This window comes from Lutra lutra, chromosome 7, assembly GCF_902655055.1.
Source record: "Lutra lutra chromosome 7, mLutLut1.2, whole genome shotgun sequence".
NCBI lineage: Eukaryota > Metazoa > Chordata > Mammalia > Carnivora > Mustelidae > Lutra > Lutra lutra.
This window is the reverse complement of record NC_062284.1, coordinates 108,156,872-108,177,212: the sequence shown is the minus strand read 5'-3', so window position 1 is coordinate 108,177,212 and position 20,341 is coordinate 108,156,872. Positions and strand designations below refer to the sequence as shown.

General features: G+C 34.7%; 1 protein-coding gene across 1 annotated transcript in view; it reads right to left on the bottom strand.

The window, feature by feature from the left end:
• The window catches only part of SLC38A6 (solute carrier family 38 member 6), a 63,442-nt gene that overhangs the window by 16,310 nt on the left and 26,791 nt on the right, over window positions 1-20,341 (bottom strand). Inside the window, exons 6-8 of the mRNA XM_047738906.1 lie at window positions 13,155-13,233; window positions 2,668-2,750; window positions 2,138-2,196 (exon numbers count right to left, since the gene is read on the bottom strand). Coding sequence (XP_047594862.1) covers window positions 2,138-2,196; window positions 2,668-2,750; window positions 13,155-13,233 — 221 coding nt within the window. The remainder of the gene's footprint in view (window positions 1-2,137; window positions 2,197-2,667; window positions 2,751-13,154; window positions 13,234-20,341) is intronic.

The following is a 20,341-nucleotide window of genomic DNA, read 5'->3' as shown; positions in this document are numbered from 1 at the left end:
ACAACTCAATGTCAAAAAACCAATTCAGGGACGCCTGGGTGGCTCAGTTGGTTAAGCAGCTGCCTTCGGCTCAGGTCATGATCCCAGCGTCCTGGGATCAAGTCCCACATCGGGCTCCTTGTTTGGCGGGGAGCCTGCTTCTCCCTCTGCCTCTGCCTGCCATTCTGTCTGCCTGTGCTCGCTCACTCTCCTCTCTCTCTGACAAATAAATAAAATCTTTAAAAAAATAAAAAAATAAAAAAAATAAAAAAAAAAACAATTCAATTAAAAAATGGGCAGAGGACTTGAATAGACATTTTCCCAAACAGGACATACAGATGGCCAAAGGACACATGAAAAGATGTGTCTTTTTACTAATTATCAGGGAAATGCAAATCAAAACCACAACGAAATGTTACCTTATACCTAACAGAATGACTAAAATAAAAAAGACAAGAAATAACAAGTGCTGGTGAAGATTTAAAAAAATACAACCCTTGGGCACTGTTGAAGGGAATGTAAATTGGTACAGTCACTACAGAAAACAATATGGAGTTATGCCAAAATATTTAAAATAGAAATACCATATGATTCAATATTCTATTACTGGGTATTTACCCAAGGAAAACAAAAACAATAATTCAAAAAGATATATGCACCCCTATGCTTATTGTAGCACTATTTACAATAGTCAAGATATGGGAGCAACCTAAATACCCATCAATAGACAAATACGTAAGAAAGATGGGTGTGTGTGTGTGTACATAAAATGGAATATCATAACGCCACAAAAAAGGGTAAGGTAGTGCCATTTGCAACAACACAGATGGACCTAGAGGGTATTTTGCTAAGTGAAATAAGACTGAAAAAGACAAATACCATATGATTTCACTCAATGTGGAATCTAAAAAAAAAAAAAAAAAAAAAACCCCAAATGAATAAAAAACAAAAAGCAGAATCAGACCTATAAAAACAGACAACAAACCGATAGTGGCCAGAGGAAAGCAGGGAAGAGGGGTGGGCAAAATGGATAAAAGAGAGTAGAAGAAACAGACTCCCGGTTATGGAATGAGTAAGTCATGGAAATAAAAGGCCCAGCATAAGGAACATAGTTAATGATTCTGAAATAGCATTGTACAGTGACAGATGCCAGCTATAGTCAGGGTGAGCAAAGCCTAGTGTATAAACTTATCAAATCACTGTTGTACACCTGAAACTAATGTAACACTGTGTCAACTATACTCAAAAAATAAAGTACCACTGCAAAAAAAAGTCCATTTATGGTGAGAATAACTGTTGTCTCCCTTTTCAATGTGGAACCTAAAAAGTGTATGTTCATGGATGTTACCTAAACTTACTGTGGTAATCATTTTGCTATATATGTAAGTCAAGTCTTTATGCTGTACACAGTTAAGCTTATACAGTGATGTATGTAAATCATATCTAAATTAATTGAAGGGGGAAAAAGTATATGTTCAATTCATTTGCCTTTAAGATAGAAGTCAGACAATTTGAGGTGGGGAGGGCAATGATTTTTAATGCTGATAAATTCAACAAATGATTAAATGTAAACACTGTTAAGTATTTTAGTTTTAAGAGCATCCATTAAAGTATTTCTGAACACTAACACCAGGGTTCCTTCCACTTCATTTAAATGATCTAAAGTTGTTTCACCTCTGCATCCCAACAGATAGTTCAACTTAAATTAAATGCATCCTGGATTGTTTTGACAGCTTGAAAATCTGGCTCTATAATATGATTTAACTACTGGGGTGTTGTGTTGCTCCTTTTGGTACCATTTTTCTTTGACTCCTTTTCAACAACAAAGAAGTGTTTAATCACATACACACCCAGTATTATACAGAAATAAACGGATACACACATCTACGCAAAGAATTAAACTTCATCTAAGGTTTTAACAGAGTCAGTGTGCTTTCCTTTCTAGTTAACCAAAAGAGATACTGGATTTGAAAAAATGTCCTAGCTAAGCCTCTTCAAAATAGGTACAATAATTTTGTGGAATAAAAGTGCTTTTAGTAACACACTGAAATAAAACTCTGATAGAAAACAGAGTTAAAAGTCTTCTTTTTAGAAGACATTAACACAGTAAGTTCAATTTTAGTGAGGAGATAAGCAATATACTGTATTTTAAACTTACCACAAGAGCAAAGAACACCATAAAGAAAAATGATAAACTACTTGTGTAGCCAAGAAAGCCTGTAAAATAAGAGTAAAATAAAAAGCAATTTATAAGGAAAGTGATCCTAACATACAGCTAAAGCTATACATCTTGGGCATGTTTTCTATTACAGTGCTTGGTATCTGGGGCTTAGGGCTGAGAATAACAACATTCCAACTATCTGTCACAGATCATTTATGCAGCTCTGTACAGCAGAACTGGAACTGGCTTACCACTAATGGTACACTGTAAGGAAAGGCTGCTCTTTAATGTTCCACTGTAAATATTTTATTTTAGTGGGGCAGACAAAATACTACTACAAAACAAGTAATAGGCTAACTAGGCAAGACTGAAGGCTGAACAACCTACAATAAGTCCAAGTTCAGAATTATTCACCATTACCACCCTTCTGCTAAAAATGTGGTACTGTGAAATTTAAAAGCCCCTTAACGTTATATTCTTTCTTCCTTCTTTCCAAACAAAAACTGTCTTCTTCTCTAAAGACTTACCTATTTTAGGAAGAAGCGCAAGAGGGAACACAATGCCAACACAAATGATTATTAGTAGTGTTTGCCCATCAAGATACCAAGACCTAGTAGAAAAAAAAATATTCCTATCTTAGGCACAGGAATCCAGTGCTTGGTTTACACACACACACACACACACACACACACAGTTATAGCCATTACAACCACCCATTAGGAAAAGCCTACTTCCTTTCATTAAAATATGTTCTTGAGAAATCCTATTATTCTTATTAATGAATTTATATTTAAAAAGGTATCAAAACAATGAGATGTCATTTTTCAACTACCAAATTAGCAAATATTTAAAAGTAAGATAATAGTCAGTGTCGGTGAGGAGTGACAAGGTGTACTCAAACTGGTGAAGGTAGGGGTGCCTGGATGGTTCAGTCGGTTGAATCTGGCTGTTGTTTTTGGCTCCTCATGATCTCAGAGTCCTGGGATTGAGCCCCAGGGTCAGCTTCTGTGCTCAGTGGGGAATCTGCTTGAGGATTCTCTTCCTCTTCCTCTGCCCCTCCCCCATGCTCAAGTGCACACACACTCTTTCTCTAAAATAAATAAATAAATCTTTAAAACTGGTGAAGGTAAAAACTGTGTATATTACCTTTCTGGAAAACAATTCGGCAAAAGATATTGAAAAATTTCAAATATGTAATACTTATAAAAGATTATTAAAAATAAACAATCAGGGATGCCTGGGTGGCTTAGTCAGTTAAGTGCCTGACTCTTAATTTTGGCTCAGGTCATGATCTCAGGGTCATGAAATGGAGCCTCCAGATGGCTCTGTGCTGGGTATGGCGCCTGCTTAGATTCTCTCCCATCTCCCTCTGCCTGCCCCCACTCCTCCCTGCTCATATGTACCCTCTCTCTCTCTCAAAAAATAAATGAATAAATAATCAGTTGGGGTGCCTGGGAGGCTCAGCAGGTTAAGTGTCTGTCTGACTCTTGATTTCAGAATTTCAGCCCAGGTCTTGATCTCAGGGTCATGAGTTAAAGCCCTGCACTGGGCTTCATGCCAGGTGTGGAGCCTACTTAAAAAGTAAGTAAGTAAGTAAATAAATAAATAAACAAACAAACAAACAATCAACAATAAGAACAAAAATATTTGTAAAAAGATGGTTACTGAAAACAGTTAAAATACTGAAAATTGGAAACAAATATCTAAGACCACAACAATTTTAAAACAAATTATGGGACTACAGGACAATCATAAAAAAGAAAATTCTACACATATAATAATATAATGAATAATACAACAATATATTGATATGAAAACATCCTAAATATACATAGCATGATTAGCAATTTTGAGGAAAAGCATAGATTAAAAATGGAAAAGTATAGATTAAAAATGGAACTGCAGGGGCGCCTGGGTGGCTCAGTGGGTTAAGCCGCTGCCTTCGGCTCAGGTCATGATCTCAGGGTCCTGGGATCGAGTCCCACATCGGGCTCTCTGCTCAGCAAGAAGCCTGCTTCTCTCTCTCTCTCTCTCTGCCTACCTCTCCGTCTACTTGTGATCTCTCTCTGTCAAATAAATAAATAAAATCTTTAAAAAAAAAAAAATGGAACTGCAACATCTTGATAGCCATCATCTTTTGGTGGCATTATGATGGTTAATTTTTCTTCTTCACAGTTTCTATATTTTTCAAGTTTTCTAGAAAGAGCATGAATTACCAGGAAAAAAATATTACATTTTTCATATAAAGACATGAGAATATTAAATGAAAAAAAAGGTAGTTTAAAAGTATGATGATGTATTTGATTACTAAAAAAAACCTGAATGAACATTAACAAAAAAGTCAGAAGGATATTCTTAAAATACCAGAAGGAGACATTTCTGTGTGGTAGCAATATGAGCAATTTTTATTTTTTCCTTGTTTGCATATAGATGGTTTCAATTTTCCAATAAAAAATACATGTGTGGAAATTTTTAAAAAGTTAGAGTTAATTCCCCAAGAATTTAATAGTAAAAACCTCACTTTAGTATGTAAAGGACAAACAATTCATGAAAGAAGTATAACTAGTAAATACACATGAAGAAAAATCCAATCTCTGGTGCTATTAAAGAAATAAATATGAGGCTGTTGAAATTAAACTAGTAAAATTATTCAAAAAGTAATATTCAAGGATGTGGCACAACTGGTCCTTCAGGCATTGCTAGTGATCTTGTCAATTAGTACTACTTCTGGGAAAACAATGACATTATGTAGCAAATGCAATAAAAACATGGTACTCTAAGAAAATAATCTATAATATAAAGAATTCTATGTGCATGAAGCTATGAATACAACATTACTATAACATTAAGAAGCTGGAGGGAAGTCCTATATATTTAACGACAGAAAATATTAGGCCAATAAAAGCATATTCAGTGGAATGCTATGCAGCTAGATAAAAAGACAATTTAGTAAAATGGAAAATACTAACAATGAAAATATAAAATATATGATTATTAACTATGTTTTAAAAAGCTTTTTGAGAAAAACTAAAAGGATAAATCAGTGATTAGGTAAGAGATGTTATTATGTCTGATTTTTATTTGCTTTCTTTTCTGAATTTTCTATAATCATCTTTTCACTGAAACATACACATATACACACATGCAGAGTAGTAACCAAGTATAGTTAATGTCAATATGGCAGCTGGAGCATCAAAGACAACAGGGATTTTTTTTTCCCAAATCATTTGGCAGGGTGCCTGGGTGACTCAGTGGGTTAAAGCCTCTGCCTTCAGCTCAGGTCATGATCCCAGGGTCCTGGGATCGAGCCCCACATCAGGTTCTCTGCTTGGTAGGGAGCCTGCTTCCCCATCTCTCTCTTTGCCTGCCTCTCTGCCAACCTGTGATCTCTCTATCAAATAAATAAATGAAATCAGGGTCAAATCATTTGGGAGATACTCTCAGAATTCCCAGCTGGTGAAAATGCATCCTCTTTTTCTACCAAGTAGCTAAAGTCACCCACTGACATGTTAAGTTAAGAAAATGGATACATTCCTGGAAACAGATAATATATCAAAATCATGAGAAATAAAAAATATGAACAGAGCAATAATGAGTAAAGAAAATGAATCAGAACAAAGAAAACCCCAGGACCAGAGAGTTTTACTGGTGAATTCTACCAAATATTTAAAGAAGAATTCATGCCAATCTTCAAACTCTTCTAAAAAACTGAAGAGAGGGGAATACTCCCAAACTCATTTGACAAGGGCAGCATACTCTTATACGAAAGCCAGATAAGGATACTACAAAAAAAAAAAAGAGAGAGAGAACTACACATCAATATCCCTGAAGAATAGAGATGCAAAAATTCTCAACAAAATATTAGCAAAATGAAAACAATGGCACATTAAAAACATCATACACGATGATTAAGTTGAATTTATCCCTGGAATGCAAGGGTGGCTGAACATATGAAATCAGTAAATATGATACAGCATATTAACAGGATGAAAATAAAAATCATACGATCATCTCAACAGATGCAGAAAAAGCATTTGACGAAATACAACAAAACTTTTATAATAAAAGCCTTCAACAAATTGGGTAGAGAAGGAATATACCTCAATATAATAAAGGCCATATACAACAAACCTACAGCTAACATCATATTCAAGAGTGAAAGGTTGAAAGCTTTTTCTCTAAGATCAGGAACAACAGGGTGCCCACTCTCACCACTCTTATTAAACATAGTACTGGGAATCCTAGCTAGAATAAATCAGGCAAGATAAAAAAATTAAAAAATAAAAAATAAAAGGCATCCAAACTGGAAAGGAAATAGTAACTCTGTATTTGCAGATCATATGATCTTATAGGGAGACTATCCTAAAGACTCAACCAAAATGGCTGTTAGAACTAATGGACACATTCAGTAAAGTTGCAGTTAACAAAATCAACATACGGAAATCAGTTACATTTCTATACACTAACAACAAAATATCTGAAAAAGAAATAAAATAATCCCATTACAACAGCATCAAAAAAATTAAAATATGTAGGAATAAATTTAACCTGATGATGAGTACACTGAAAACTACAAGATAGGACTCCAATGACAGAATTTGAAGAAGAAACAAACGGAAAGATAACCTGTCTATGTTCATGGATAGGAAAAATTCATCTGCTAAATGTCCATGCTACCCAAAGCCATCTATAGATTTAATGCAATCCCTATCAAGATTTGAATGACACTTTTTACAGAAATAGAACAATCCTAAAATTTGTATGGAACCACAAAAGATCCCACAGAGCCAAAGCAATCCTGAGAGGGAAAAAAAAACATCATACTTCCTGATCTCAAACTGTACTACAAAGCTGCTGTAGTTATCAATGCAGTATAGTACTGGCATAAAATAGACACATAGGCCAATGGAATGAATAAAGAGCTCAGAAATAACTCTGTGCCCATATACAGCCAAACTGATACTGACAAGGGAGCCAAGAGCGCTCAATGGGGGAAAAAGTGTCTTCAATGAACAGTGTTAGGAAAACCAGATAAACACATGCAAAAAAATGAAATTGGTCTCCTTTCTTATACCACTCACAAAAATCAACTTGGAGTGGATTAAACAGATTAAAGACTTAAATGTAGCACCTGAAACCATAAAACACGAAAACATAGGGGGAAAGCTCCTTGACATCAGCCTTGGCAATAATTTTTTGGATATGATACCAAAAGCACAAGCAACAAAAGTAAAAATAAGTAGGGTTACAGCAGCAAACATGCAAAAAGCTTTTGCACAGCAAAACAAACAATAAACAAAGTGAAGAGGCAATCTATGGAATGAAAGAAAATATTTGCAAACCATATGACTGATAGGTGGTTAATCCAATTGAAAAATGCACAGAGGGGGCACCTGGGTGGCTCAGTGGGTTAAGCCGCTGCCTTCGGCTCAGGTCATGATCTCAGGGTCCTGGGATCGAGGCCCGAATCGGGCTCTCTGCTCAGCAGGGAGCCTGCTTCCCTCTCTCTCTCTCTCTCTCTCTGCCTGCCTGTCTACTTGTGATCTCTCTCTGTCAAATAAATAAATAAAGTGGAGATAAAGCAATCCTTGTGCACTGTCAGTGAGAAGGTGAACTGGTTCAGCCACTATGGAAAATAGTATGGAGGTTCCTAAAAAAATTAAAAATAGGGGCATCTGGGTGGCTCAGTCAGTTGAGCACCTGGCTCTTGATTTCAGCTCAGGTCATGATCTCAGGGTCTTCGGATGGAGCCTAGCAAGCAGGAGTGCTCAGCCAGGAATCTGCTTGTCGATTTCTCTCCCTCTCCCTACCTCTCCCCTCGTGTACATGCATGTGCTTGCACTCTCTCTCTTAAATAAATAAATAAATAAATAAATCTTTTAAAAAAATTAAGTGATCCTGCAATGCCACTTCTGAGTGATATATCCAAAGGAAATGAAAACAGGATATTGAAAAGATATCTGCATTTCCATATTTATTGCAGCATTATTCACAGTAGGTAAGATATGGAAACAACCTGAGTGTTTGTCAATGGATGAATGAATAAAGATGTGGAGGTGTGTATGTATGCATTTATTTTTAAATACCATATATATATAATATATGTGAAATAATGGAATATTATTCAGCCATGAGAAAGAAGGAAATCTTGCCATTTGTGACAGCACGGTTGGATTATGAGGTGTTATGCTAAGTGACAGAAGTCAGGCAGAAAGACATCATTACTGTTTATCACTTACATGTAGAATCAGAAAAAGCCAACCTCGTGGAAACAGAGTAGAACGGTGGTTACCAGCAGGACTGGGGGTAGAGGAGCCAAGGGAACTGCAATGTTGGTCAAATGGTACAAACTTGCAGTTATGGGATGAGTAAATTCTGGGGATTGTGATTGTAGTTAACAATAATAATATACCTGAAAGTTGCTAAGAGAGTAGATCTTAAATATAACAGTGATGGTGGGGTTAGCTAACACTACTGTGGTAATCATCCTGCAATACAAAAGTGTATCAAAATGTTGTACACCTTAAATTTATACAATGTTTCATGTTAATTATATTACAATTTAAAAAGAATGAAAGAAAAGGTTTTCCCCCTACACGGGATTCAGCCCCTGGCTTCTAACATGGACTTCATGATTCACTGTGTGTCTTTTATTCCTGGTTTCAGAAGAAATCCTTTGTAATGTATCTTTAGTGGGTATTGGTGGGTGCCAACAACTTCCTTTTAAACAGAACAAAAGAGGGAGCAGCAGCAGAAATAGCACCATGATCACAACTTTCCCTTTTTCACTCTAATCCATGTCTTTAGGAAATGCCTGTGTCAGATCCTAAAACCTGTGCACAAGTATCGCTAGTACTCACAGACCCGAAGCTGTGCTCCCTGCATTTACATGACCTCTCAATCCCTGTATGGAGGAGGACCTAAGGGCACAGATTTTAAGAATACAAAATGATATTGTGCAGGTTCATCTTCTAGTCACTCTTGAGTAAGTATCAAAATGGGAACCTCAAAATATCCCTCGTTGAGGAACACTTTGCAACTAAATTTCTGGAGCTGGCAAAAAGCCCAGGGCTCTACCCTTAAAATCTTCTTCCTTCAGGGACCCAATATCAGAGCAAGACAACTGCAGTGTCAGGAGGAAAAAGACCCAATGGAGCAGCAGAGCAGATTCCATGTGTTAGCTCTGCTGTCCCTACCATCATGAAGGTGGAGTTGTGCAACGGGCACATTCATCCTTAGGATCCAAAACTCTTCTCTTGCATAAGAATAAACATTTTGAAATCCTGAACTTTACAACTTATACTATTATCACTAGACTATGTCAGACCACAATTCACTCATGCCCAGAAGCCACGAGACTGCCCAGAGCACTGAACTGTGGGACTGAAAACAACGTCACCTCCTCTCAGCAGTCTCTCAGCGTCACCGTTATGGTATGTTAGCACAAGAAGAGACCTCAGATCCTTTGAGTCAACAACTTCATCTTATATGTCTGTAAAAGCAGCAAAAAGATGAGAATGATCTTAGTGACAGGAGAAATGGAAATAATCTCTACTCCCCCTTTTTTTAATGATTTGAGAGAGAGAGAGAGAGTGAGTGTGCATGCACATGAGCAAGGGGAGATGTAGGAGGAAAGGGATAGAGACAGGCGCAATGCTCCATTTCACAAGCCTGAGATCATGACCTGAGCCGAAACTAAGAGTCAGACGCATAACAGACTAAGCCACCCAGACGTTCCTGACCTCTACTCTTGAATAGTCACTCTTGAGTTTACAGTATTTTTCAGTTACTGCCTCATTTTTCTCAAGATGGTGCTTTCCTTTACACTCTCCTGGTCACAGGATTGAATTTTAAATTCCCAATATAAAAAGAACTTTATTGCAAAATATAATTTCTCTATCCCTGGCTTGGCTACTGGTTATTATTAATAATTTCTTATACTTATTAAGGTTGATTAATAAAGCCAATTGTAAACACAGTGCTTTTCTTTATCATTCAACTATAAGGCAATTCAGTAACATACACTAAAGGTAGTTTAGATTTGATATGCATGTCACAGGCAACTGAATTGTGTTTGGCAATGGATATTTTCCAAAGAACAGAGATGATTAAACTTGGAAAATTAAACCCAGCCTGAGAAATACAAACCAGCAAAAAGTAATCTCCAAAAGCACATATTAAATAAGTATATTTTATAAATCAAGATTTTAGAAGAATATACTACCCTTAAATTTTTTCCTAAGAGGAGAAAAAGAATTATCTAAAAGAACCTGTTTTCCTACTGTAATCTAAATATACATTCCTTTAAGCCAAAAGAATTAGAGTAAAAAGTTTTGTACTTCCTAGAAAACTTGTTTGATCTATGGATTTAATCCTATATGATAAAAATGTTCCAAGTATGAAATATAGAGTATAAATCTTTAGCTGTATTGCAAATGCTTTGGCATGCAGATGCTTTTTTCCATATTTTAATGAAAACCAGATTTATTTATAAGTTGCTTTAATTTCATTCTCGAATGGAATGGAACAAGAGTATCATATGTTCTGAATTAGGATCTTACTCACATCCCATATCAATTATGTAACTCAAATGCAAGACAACTTAATTGTGTCAATCATATTCCACTGACAAGATCATTAAATGTTAACAGAGAGCTTCCAACTTTTAACAGCCATAGATTTTTAAAATATAAATTATTCTCTGAAAAGTACAGATGCCTCATACAAGTTTGGGATAAGTATTATAGCTTCTGACTTCTAACAGTAATTGTTGAAATTAGAATATTATGAATATAAAGTTTCTTTTTGATAACATCTTTATAAAGGTTTATATTTCACAAAGGTACATCAAATCTCACAGAAAATAAGCACACATGAAAGACCTTAAGTGAAATTTATTGTCAATCAAACCCTAAAATAAAAGCATAACAATATCACATTGATCTCAGAAAAAATAATGCTACGTAACTTTATTTAGAAATAAACTGCCCTAGATAGTTGTCAATTACCATAATATTTGTTTCTTAATTATTTTACAGCATTAAGCTTTGAAGACTGGTGATTTATCTGCATTCTAACTACTTAATACAGTCTCTTATTGGAGTTTTTTACAACTCTGAAATACAAAACAAGCAAATGTACTTCACGTATAAAACAAGATGAGGCTGTTAGGTGTACAATTTTCAACAAAACACAGATGATGCAAACTGGTCATAGTATTTTGAAGTATACCTTAAAAAAATTCATTTCTGACATATAAAAATATCATTTTAATCAATTTTCTACTAATAGGAGTAAGATGGGGGTTAATTTTTATTTTTTAAACAAATGAGGAAAAAAACCAACAAAATAAATGGTAACTGGTTTAAAGTGAAAGCTATGGCAAAAGTATCACATTTACAGAAAGAAGACCTAAGTTTTAATAGCAGTTCTGTCTCATAATACCTTAATTATTTCTAAAATTTTATATGCATGTTATCCCTCCTCTTTCCACAAAGACATATAGCAATTAAAAAAGTGTAAAAAGAAGTCACCAAATTCAGGAGCAGGGAAAAGGCAAACATGTGATAACTATTAGGATTAACAGTTTATGCAATATAGTCAAATTTGACTCTGACCTCCCTGGCAGAGCAAACAGGGAAAATCGACCTTTAATATAATTATTATTATTGAAATTTTTTTATTTTTAATTGAGGATCTGACATTCAACATTCGGGAATTTAATTCTCCACATTTACACTATGCTATCAGCTTACAAGAGCATGTATATATATAATATCTTATTTGATCATCTCAACAACTTTCTTAAGAAGGCAATATTGGTATGTCCATTAAGACAGGTGAAGAAACCTAAGGCTCAGAATTAAATTGTATGGCCAGAAGAAGTAAAATCAATTACCTGAGGTCACTGACATGGATAGAACACATGTCTCCTTACTCCTCGTCTAACGTTCCTGATTCTACTTCTCAATGCCTTGAGTTCTTAGCCCTACACTATAAATTTTTCACACAGAATTTTTTGAGTAATGGAAGTTGTCCTGAATATTTTTACAGCCAATCAAAAAGTGAACTTCACATAGCTCTTTCTTATAGTAATTGTTCATCAAACTAAGGGTATAAAACTTAAATGAATATGGAAACCCTACAAACAATAAAGTACTACAGAAAGGCACTGTATCTTCTGATGATGAAAAATCATTAAAGACTTCCAGTTCCTATTCAGATCTAAAGTATACCATACTTGCCTTTTATATAAATATGTATTTGCAGTTGTCTAAGTAGAACTTTTTCATGGAAGTCGAGTAGTAAAAAAGCTAAAAAAGTTAATTTTGAAAATTTGCCCTGCAGTCCAGAACAAGTACAAATATTAGAGCAAAACAACCAAATATTTAAGTCCAAAAGTCTGATGGGTTTTTGTGTTGTGGTTTAGAAAGTGTGTGAAATAACTTGATGACACTTAAAAAAATTTATTCTGTCTTTTCAAGTGTATTTTTCTAAAAATTTCTTTTCCTATGCAATGAAAGGAAAAGTATAATAAGTTTGCTTTCCCATAGAAAGAGATGAGTCAATAGTCTTTATTTTTTTTTGAGTCAATAGTCTTTAGAACCCAGTATTTTATAAATAATAAAGGAGAAAGGAAGCATACTGTGGTTTAGTATTGTTTATAGTATTGTTAAAAACCAGGAAATGAAATCATTAAGTCCCTGCAAATCATTTATTTTTTCAAACCATGCTTTAGAATAGAAATCTCACAAGTGCGGTTGTAACTTTACCACTGTGGTTTGTGGAGAAGCGACAGCAGTATGATCCCCTCCCCTCCTTTGTTTAAGACCTTTACACTCCATACTTCTCACCATTCCCCATTCCTTCCTCAGTCTTTCATATTCCCAGAAATTTCTCCTTTCCTCTTCTCTAAGAGAGAGTTCCTCCATGTCCTGCCCACTTTACCATATCATTAATAAATACTTATTGAATTAACAAATGAGTGGATACAACATGAAATATTTTTTCTTACCCAGTATGGTCTCCAGACAAAAATTCTGAAATAGCAGCAGGAAGCTCTGTTTTAATAATTAAAAGATAAGATGACATAGCTGCAAAAAGGATAAAAATAGTTCCTATTAGAATTCTATAATTTTTAGCCATTTAAGAATAATCTATACAGAAACACAGATGTCCATTAGGACTTTGACAACATGTGGAAGATTAACTCATACTGCACTATCCCAAAGGTATAGACACACCAGGAATGGAGATAAGTAACTCTGCAGAGAATAACTAGTAGTTCATTAAGTATCCTTTGTTTACATTTCAAACCCAATACAAACTGTTTAGGTAAGAGAAATGGTCTTAATTACAGGCCATTTATAAATAAAATTTTCTTTGAAGTTTTGCATAAATTTGTGTATGTTTTCAACCCTGTTCAAGGCATCAGAAGTTAGTTTAGCAATAACTGATAAACAGGAGTTTAATAAGTACAGCTAATAATTTTGATTACTTGTTTCTTCTTACTAGAGAGAGACAGCCCCCAGAAGTCTCCCTCTCTCCCACTCCCTCTTCCTTTCACTGCTTGCCCCCAACACACATAACATTATACATGTTATTATAAAACAAAAATGAAATGTATAATGAATTACATTTTAAATTGTCCCTAAAACTGATTAGAAAAGATTCAATGGAAACCATTATGCATATTAAAGGGACAAAACTTACAACTTTTATTCCATTTTATTAACAGTTGGGATCATCTTTATTATGCAATCACAACCTGAAGCTAACACTGCTTCTTACATTTTAACTGACAGGATCCAAGAAAGAACTAGCTTTTATAGCATTTTAATAATGATCCTATTTCTGATGTAGCTATTAAAAAAAAACAAATCCTATAAACCTTCCATCATATATTAGGAAATTTTTTAATATGGTCACAAAATATAGAACTCACTTACAGGTAAATACTTGAGTTTAAGCTTTTATGTTTAAGTATATAGAAACCCAGATGACTGGAATCAGAACTCAATTTAACAGAGTAATAATCTCTCTTTCCCCCAGAGATTAAGGATATATTAAAAAAGGACCAACAAGAATATATCCAAGAAGAATAAAGAGTATACTCTGTACGCATATTAATTTTATTACTTATTTATATTTCAGGAAACATTTCAGTTTCTCCTTAGACCTACAAAAGCTAAGAAAACAAATGAATGCCAAGTCTGAATGGTAAAAACTGATTAAAAGGTTCAAATATTTAAGAAGAAGAGTGTGTTTTTTTCAAACAACATATGTAAACATAGCTAAATTTCTCCACAATTATTACAGTGCTGTGGGACTAATTAAGAAAAAAAAGGAAATATGCTAGTTGCTATATAAATTTATATGAAGATAGACAATAAGCAGATACACATAATTTTTTTTTAATTTTAATTTTTATTTTTTAAAGATTTTATTTATTTATTTGTCAGAGAGAGAGGGAGAGAGAGCAAGCACAGGCAGACAGAATGGCAGGCAGAGGCAGAGGGAGAGGCAGGCTCCCTGACGAGCAAGGAGCCCGATGCGGGACTCGATCCCAGGACCCCGGGGCCATGACCTGAGCCGAAGGCAGCTGCTCAACCAACTGAGCCACCCAGGCGTCCCCAGATACACATAATTTTTTAAGTAAAATGACATACCCATGGCAAAATAAAATTTAGAATGGTTAATACTCACTTCTCTGCAATGAAAATACATATATATACATTTTCCAGTTTATGACTATTTATTCTCCCCCCAAAATGCAGTTGTTGAAGTATAGCTTTTTCCCCAAGAAGTACAGTACCTTTCTTCAAACTCTTTGTTTGGGGACATTACAATTGATTGTATATGAAAAGGTGTTCTGTATTGATCATACTGTCAAAAGGAAAAATGCTATCAATTTGGCACAGAACAGAAGGAAGGTTTAGATTAACCTCCTCCACTCAAGGATTTGGAGGTCTGTGTTTATAATACTTTATCTATTCCAAAGAATCACACACATATGGTATAATGAAAATCATGAGCTGAATTTTCTGAAACTGGCCTAGAGCTGTTTAAATGAATCTTGCAAGGAAAAAAAGAGGAAAAAATACCTTGAACAAAAGGAATGCAGATTTCCTATACAATGTGATTTATTATCTGCCCATCAGTCTTTCTTGCTTGGATTAATCCAACACCACATGCATTTCTAAAGTTTCAGACATTCATCTCTTTCAGTAATTTTCTATTATTTCTTTTAGATCTTTAGTTGTAAAAGCTTCAATGAATATGATATCGTATTTCTTTCTAATACACAATCTGTCATTCTTCCCAGAATTTCTATTAGCCCCTGGCTAATCATCTGATCACTTTTATCCTCTGTTGTAGCCTTAACTCTTTGGTTTTCAAATGGGAGTCCTATTTCATTAGATTCGTCTGAAGAATCATGTATATTTCAAGAAACATGAACTCACCAAACATATGTTTGTCTCTCAAAAAGAGATCTCAGCAAACAAGATACAATAAAACACGCAAAATACTGCTTCTTTCTTACTGAATGCTGGTGTTTGTTTTAAGAGCTACAAAACCACACAACTCCTGATGAGGAAAAGCCCCACTAATTAAGCAGGTAAAACAAAAACACTATCCTTTTTACTGTCTTAATCATTTTTTCTTAACCACAAGTAAACTTCCATTCGAGGACCTAGCACCTTAACGTATTATATTTAATACAGAGAAGAAATAAAAGAGATTGCCAAACATGCAGTAACTTAGGAAATATATCTTAGATTCACATCAAAAGGACAATTAGCTCAATAAAATAAGTTTTAAAGATATAATATCAATAGTAAGGCTCATATATCCATTGTTTTTAACCAAAAGGTTCACTAGATCAAACAGCAGCCTGCCACAGCTCTCGTCTCATGTCTTCTATTAATGGCATAAGGAAGTGTTTAAAGACTTATCTTAGAGACAGGTCATAAGCAAGAATTTGTAAATGATTTTTGCTGACATCAATACATAGCACAGACTCCTAATACAAGACACACCATGTTGTTCTCTAAATTAACAGCTGTAACAGGGTCATCCATTTTAGCCTTCATTATGGTTAAGAGATTCTAGGCCCCCCACTAGCAAGCCAGAAGACTTGGTGCTAGAAGACATACCTTGATGACAGGTATTCAAGCCATTACAAATCATTTAGTTTTACCACATTAACTAAATAAGTATTCTTTTCTCCTTCATCTTAAACATAACTAGTAGAATTCATTTAATGGAAACTACCCTGTGAAGGAAATTTTAAAAAATCTGTCAATCTAATCACAACACAGAAATTGAAAGTATTCTTTGAAAACCATGTGGGAAAGCAACTGTTATATTAAGAAATGACTAAAATAGGGCAAAATCTGATTAGGCAATAGCAAGTAGTAAGATATTAATATTGGTTGATCTAATCATAGAAGAGAAACACATGAACTGGGAACATGGATGTTGAAGGGAGAGATGTCAGAAACAACAGAAAAGGGGAAAGTGCCCTGTGAGAGAAAAATCGTAACAGTGAACATCTGGGGGTTCTGAATGCCTATTCCATGCTTCACAGTATTCTAAGTGATTTGCAAGCTATTTTCTTAATTAACCTTTACCACAAAACTGTGAGGTAGATATTTATTCCACAGATATAGAAATGGAGGCACAAAGAAGTAACCTGCCCAATGTAGTGATGGTAGAAACAGCCAGTCTGGCTTGAGAAATGTGCCCCATTAACTATCAGGGAAAAGTGCAGGAGCAAAGCGAAGAAGAACAAAGAAAAATAAGGGAGGTCTGTCAAAAGGACCATTCTCTAGAATTATTTTTTGTCTTTTTCATTGGCATTTAAATGACAATTGCTTACAAATGCTGAAGTCAATGGGTAAGATAAAAGAAATGAATGAGAAGTCTTAAAAATACTACATTCATTTCACTTTGACATATATTTTCAATGAATTTATTTCAGCTTTGTAGCTGGTTTGATGAAATTATTAATCTAAAAGTCCTCAGATAAGCTAAGGAGTTTCCTGAGGGCCTCTACTGCTCATCTACCACTATGATTCTAATGCATCTGCAACTATTATTGTAATTCAGAGAGAAATCTTCCTATTCTCACACATTTGAGATATTAACATCAAACTGAAATGAAACAAACAAAACTCTTCCCCCAAATCCTGAACTCTCATGGACTATTTTTCCCAGGACTCCTTAAAAAAAATTAAAAGCCTCATTTGGAGTCTGGGCCTAAGAAATCATTAGTTTGCAAAAATAATTATCCTTTTTGTTAAACTCTTAAAATACACGTATGAAGATAAGATTACATACAGCTATTTTTAAAACAGAATGAGGTTTTCAGCACTTGGAAGAAGTTCAGCAACTTCTTAAAGGATTAGTCAGCCAGCCCTAAACAGATGTACTATGGGAGGAAATAAGTTTGCCTTTCCATCTGAGAGACTCAGTTTTACTTCAAACATGTTTTTAGTCATGTATAGCAACAGGTTTATTCTACTCAACTTGTCTTATTAACCTGGTATCCCTCTTAAATGTCCAAATGGCAGTGAGAGTCTATCCCTGTTCAAAATAGTACACAAGACAACCTCTTTTTCTAAAACCCCCCAAAATGTCATTTCCTTAATTTGTAAATAAATGGAAATCAAAATATATGGAGGAAAAATTTCCCCATAACCCTAGGAAAATGTTTATCTTTGTTTTTTATCATTTATCAAGATCTTAAATTTGAACACAAAAGGAGACTATTTACTATTCTGAAATCCTCTAATAAGCTTCAATAAGTCACAGGAATAAACAGTACAGCATAATGAATACAGTGGAAGATAGTGTAATAGCAAAGTAACAAGACAGATGGCAGCTAGGCTTGTGGTAAACAGAGCATAATGTATAAATATTGCAAATCACTAAGTTGTACACCTGAAACTAATGTAACATTGTGTGTCAACTATAGTCATATAAATAATTTTTAAAAATTATTACTAAGAAATATATTACTTTCTAAAATTTTTTAAAAATTTATTTGAAAGATTTTATTTATTTATTTGACCCAGAGAGAGAAAGAGAGGGCACAAGCAGGAGGAGCAGCAAGCAGAGGGAGAAGCAGGGACTTCTTCTGAGGACTGAGTAGGGAACCCACAGGTCTTCATTCCAGGACCCTGGGATCATGACCTGAGCCCAAGGCAGTCGCTTAACTGCTTAACCCACTGAGCCACCCAGGCGCCCCTCAAAACCTTTTTGAAGTGACATGTTGCCAGTAAATTTTATCTGTAAAAATAAATTTTTACTTGTTCAAAAAATCTCCTTCCAAATTTCCTGCATCTTTCCCACTCTAAAATAAAGCGCTTTCTAGAATTTCTGGACAGTACTGCTCAGGCTCAAAGAAGCTGCAGTATTGTTTACAGATGAGCTGACCAGCAGATGGCGTTGTAACAGCACGCCCAATTCCAGTCTTCCAGGGGAGAGTACAAACTAAAACATCTAAAATGACTTCACTATCCTACCAAAAAAAAAAAAAAAAAAAAAGGCAGAAAATAAAACCAAATAGTTTCTAATTTATTTAATATTAAATCTTGAATTTTAAAAATTCTGAGAATTTGAAATTTTTATAGTTCTCAACTTATTTATACATTTCTGATGATGAGATCTAGAAATTATGCTGCTTGAGTATAAAAAAAGGCTGCAGAGTTTCTCTTAAAACTTAAGATTTCCAGACTGAGGTATTAATTAAAACTGCTGGGATAAGGTTTGTGGGATCTGTGCCAGAATGGAAAATCTAGATCATTCTAGCACTTTCAGGAAGTTCCAGTAAGACTACTAATGTTTAGGGTTCTACTTTCAAAATATATAGCAGTGATTCAATCTTTAATCTCCTTTAAGAAATTGGGGCTTTAAAAAATTAATATGCTATTGATAGTGGTCCTTCATATTTTATAAAGAGCAAAGTAAGGATTTAACATACTCAGAGCCACTTACCTTTCCACACTTTGAAATGAGTAGGACATAAAACCAGAAAAAACATCAAGTAACTCCACTTTATCATGCACTTCTAGTTCACAGGACTTTCTCTGGTTTGACTAAAAACAATTTGGGGTTTACAGTTTGATTACTGGAATATTTAAGCCTACTAAATGGTCTATCTCAGAATTCAGATGAATGTGAAACTAACTACTTAGTTTGGTTTTTAGGAAAAGAATCTTATACACAGCTAGAGGAACTATGTGGAAACTATGTACACTTACTTGCTACTAGGGTTCTTACTCCTTTTACTAATAGCCCACCAAATTCAAACCCTAAGCCAGAGTTCTCCTGCCTGTAACAGCATTAAATATTAAAACTTCCAGATGTCTCTTTTCTGACTTTGTGTCCCAGCAGCAATGACTCTCAGAGCCTAGGGAAATGGGCAGCTGGGGGCTATTACTAGTACTTCTTTCAGCTCCCTAATTCATTATTGTGGGGGGAAGATCAGGAATTGCTTGGAAGTAATAAAATACTTGCTTGAGGGCTCTCCATATTCCAAAGACAAAAAGGTTTCCATCGGCTTAGAATAAGAGTGCTGAATTTTGTGAGTCACATTTTTTTCTATCACAAAGTTCAGAGATTTTTTTCAAAGACACTATATTTTTCCAAAGAATTTGTTAGACTACATCAGTACCCTGTGATTAATACTTGGTGCCTCATTGATGCTGGGTGAAAAAAAGGTTTCCTGTAAAGTTGTGACAGTAAATTCTTTCCTAAAGAAACTATATACTCACTAATCTATTCCATGGTATCCTCTCCCCAGCTGATCAATTTTCTTCCTCCTAAAGAATAACCAAGCCACACGGCTGGCTTTTCCTTCTCGCTCTCCTTCTCTGTTCCTTCCTTTCTTCCTATCATAAATATTACTAAATGCCTACTATCTGCTAGGTACTAAGAACATAAATGACCGAGCAAATTACTTAGATTTCTGTAATAAGGAGATGTAGGGGACAACTGGGTCTTCACTGAAACATCCGTGTAACAAGTATTGATCAAGAACAATCCATGATCATTTTGACTTTAAAGCTCTCTCTGTTCCATTTTCTCATAGATTTATCAAGGACATAAAATCCTAAGAAAACTGAAAAATGTTTAAATGTTACAAAGAACAGAAGAGTTAGGAAGCATTAATCTAAGACATGATTACCTAACCTG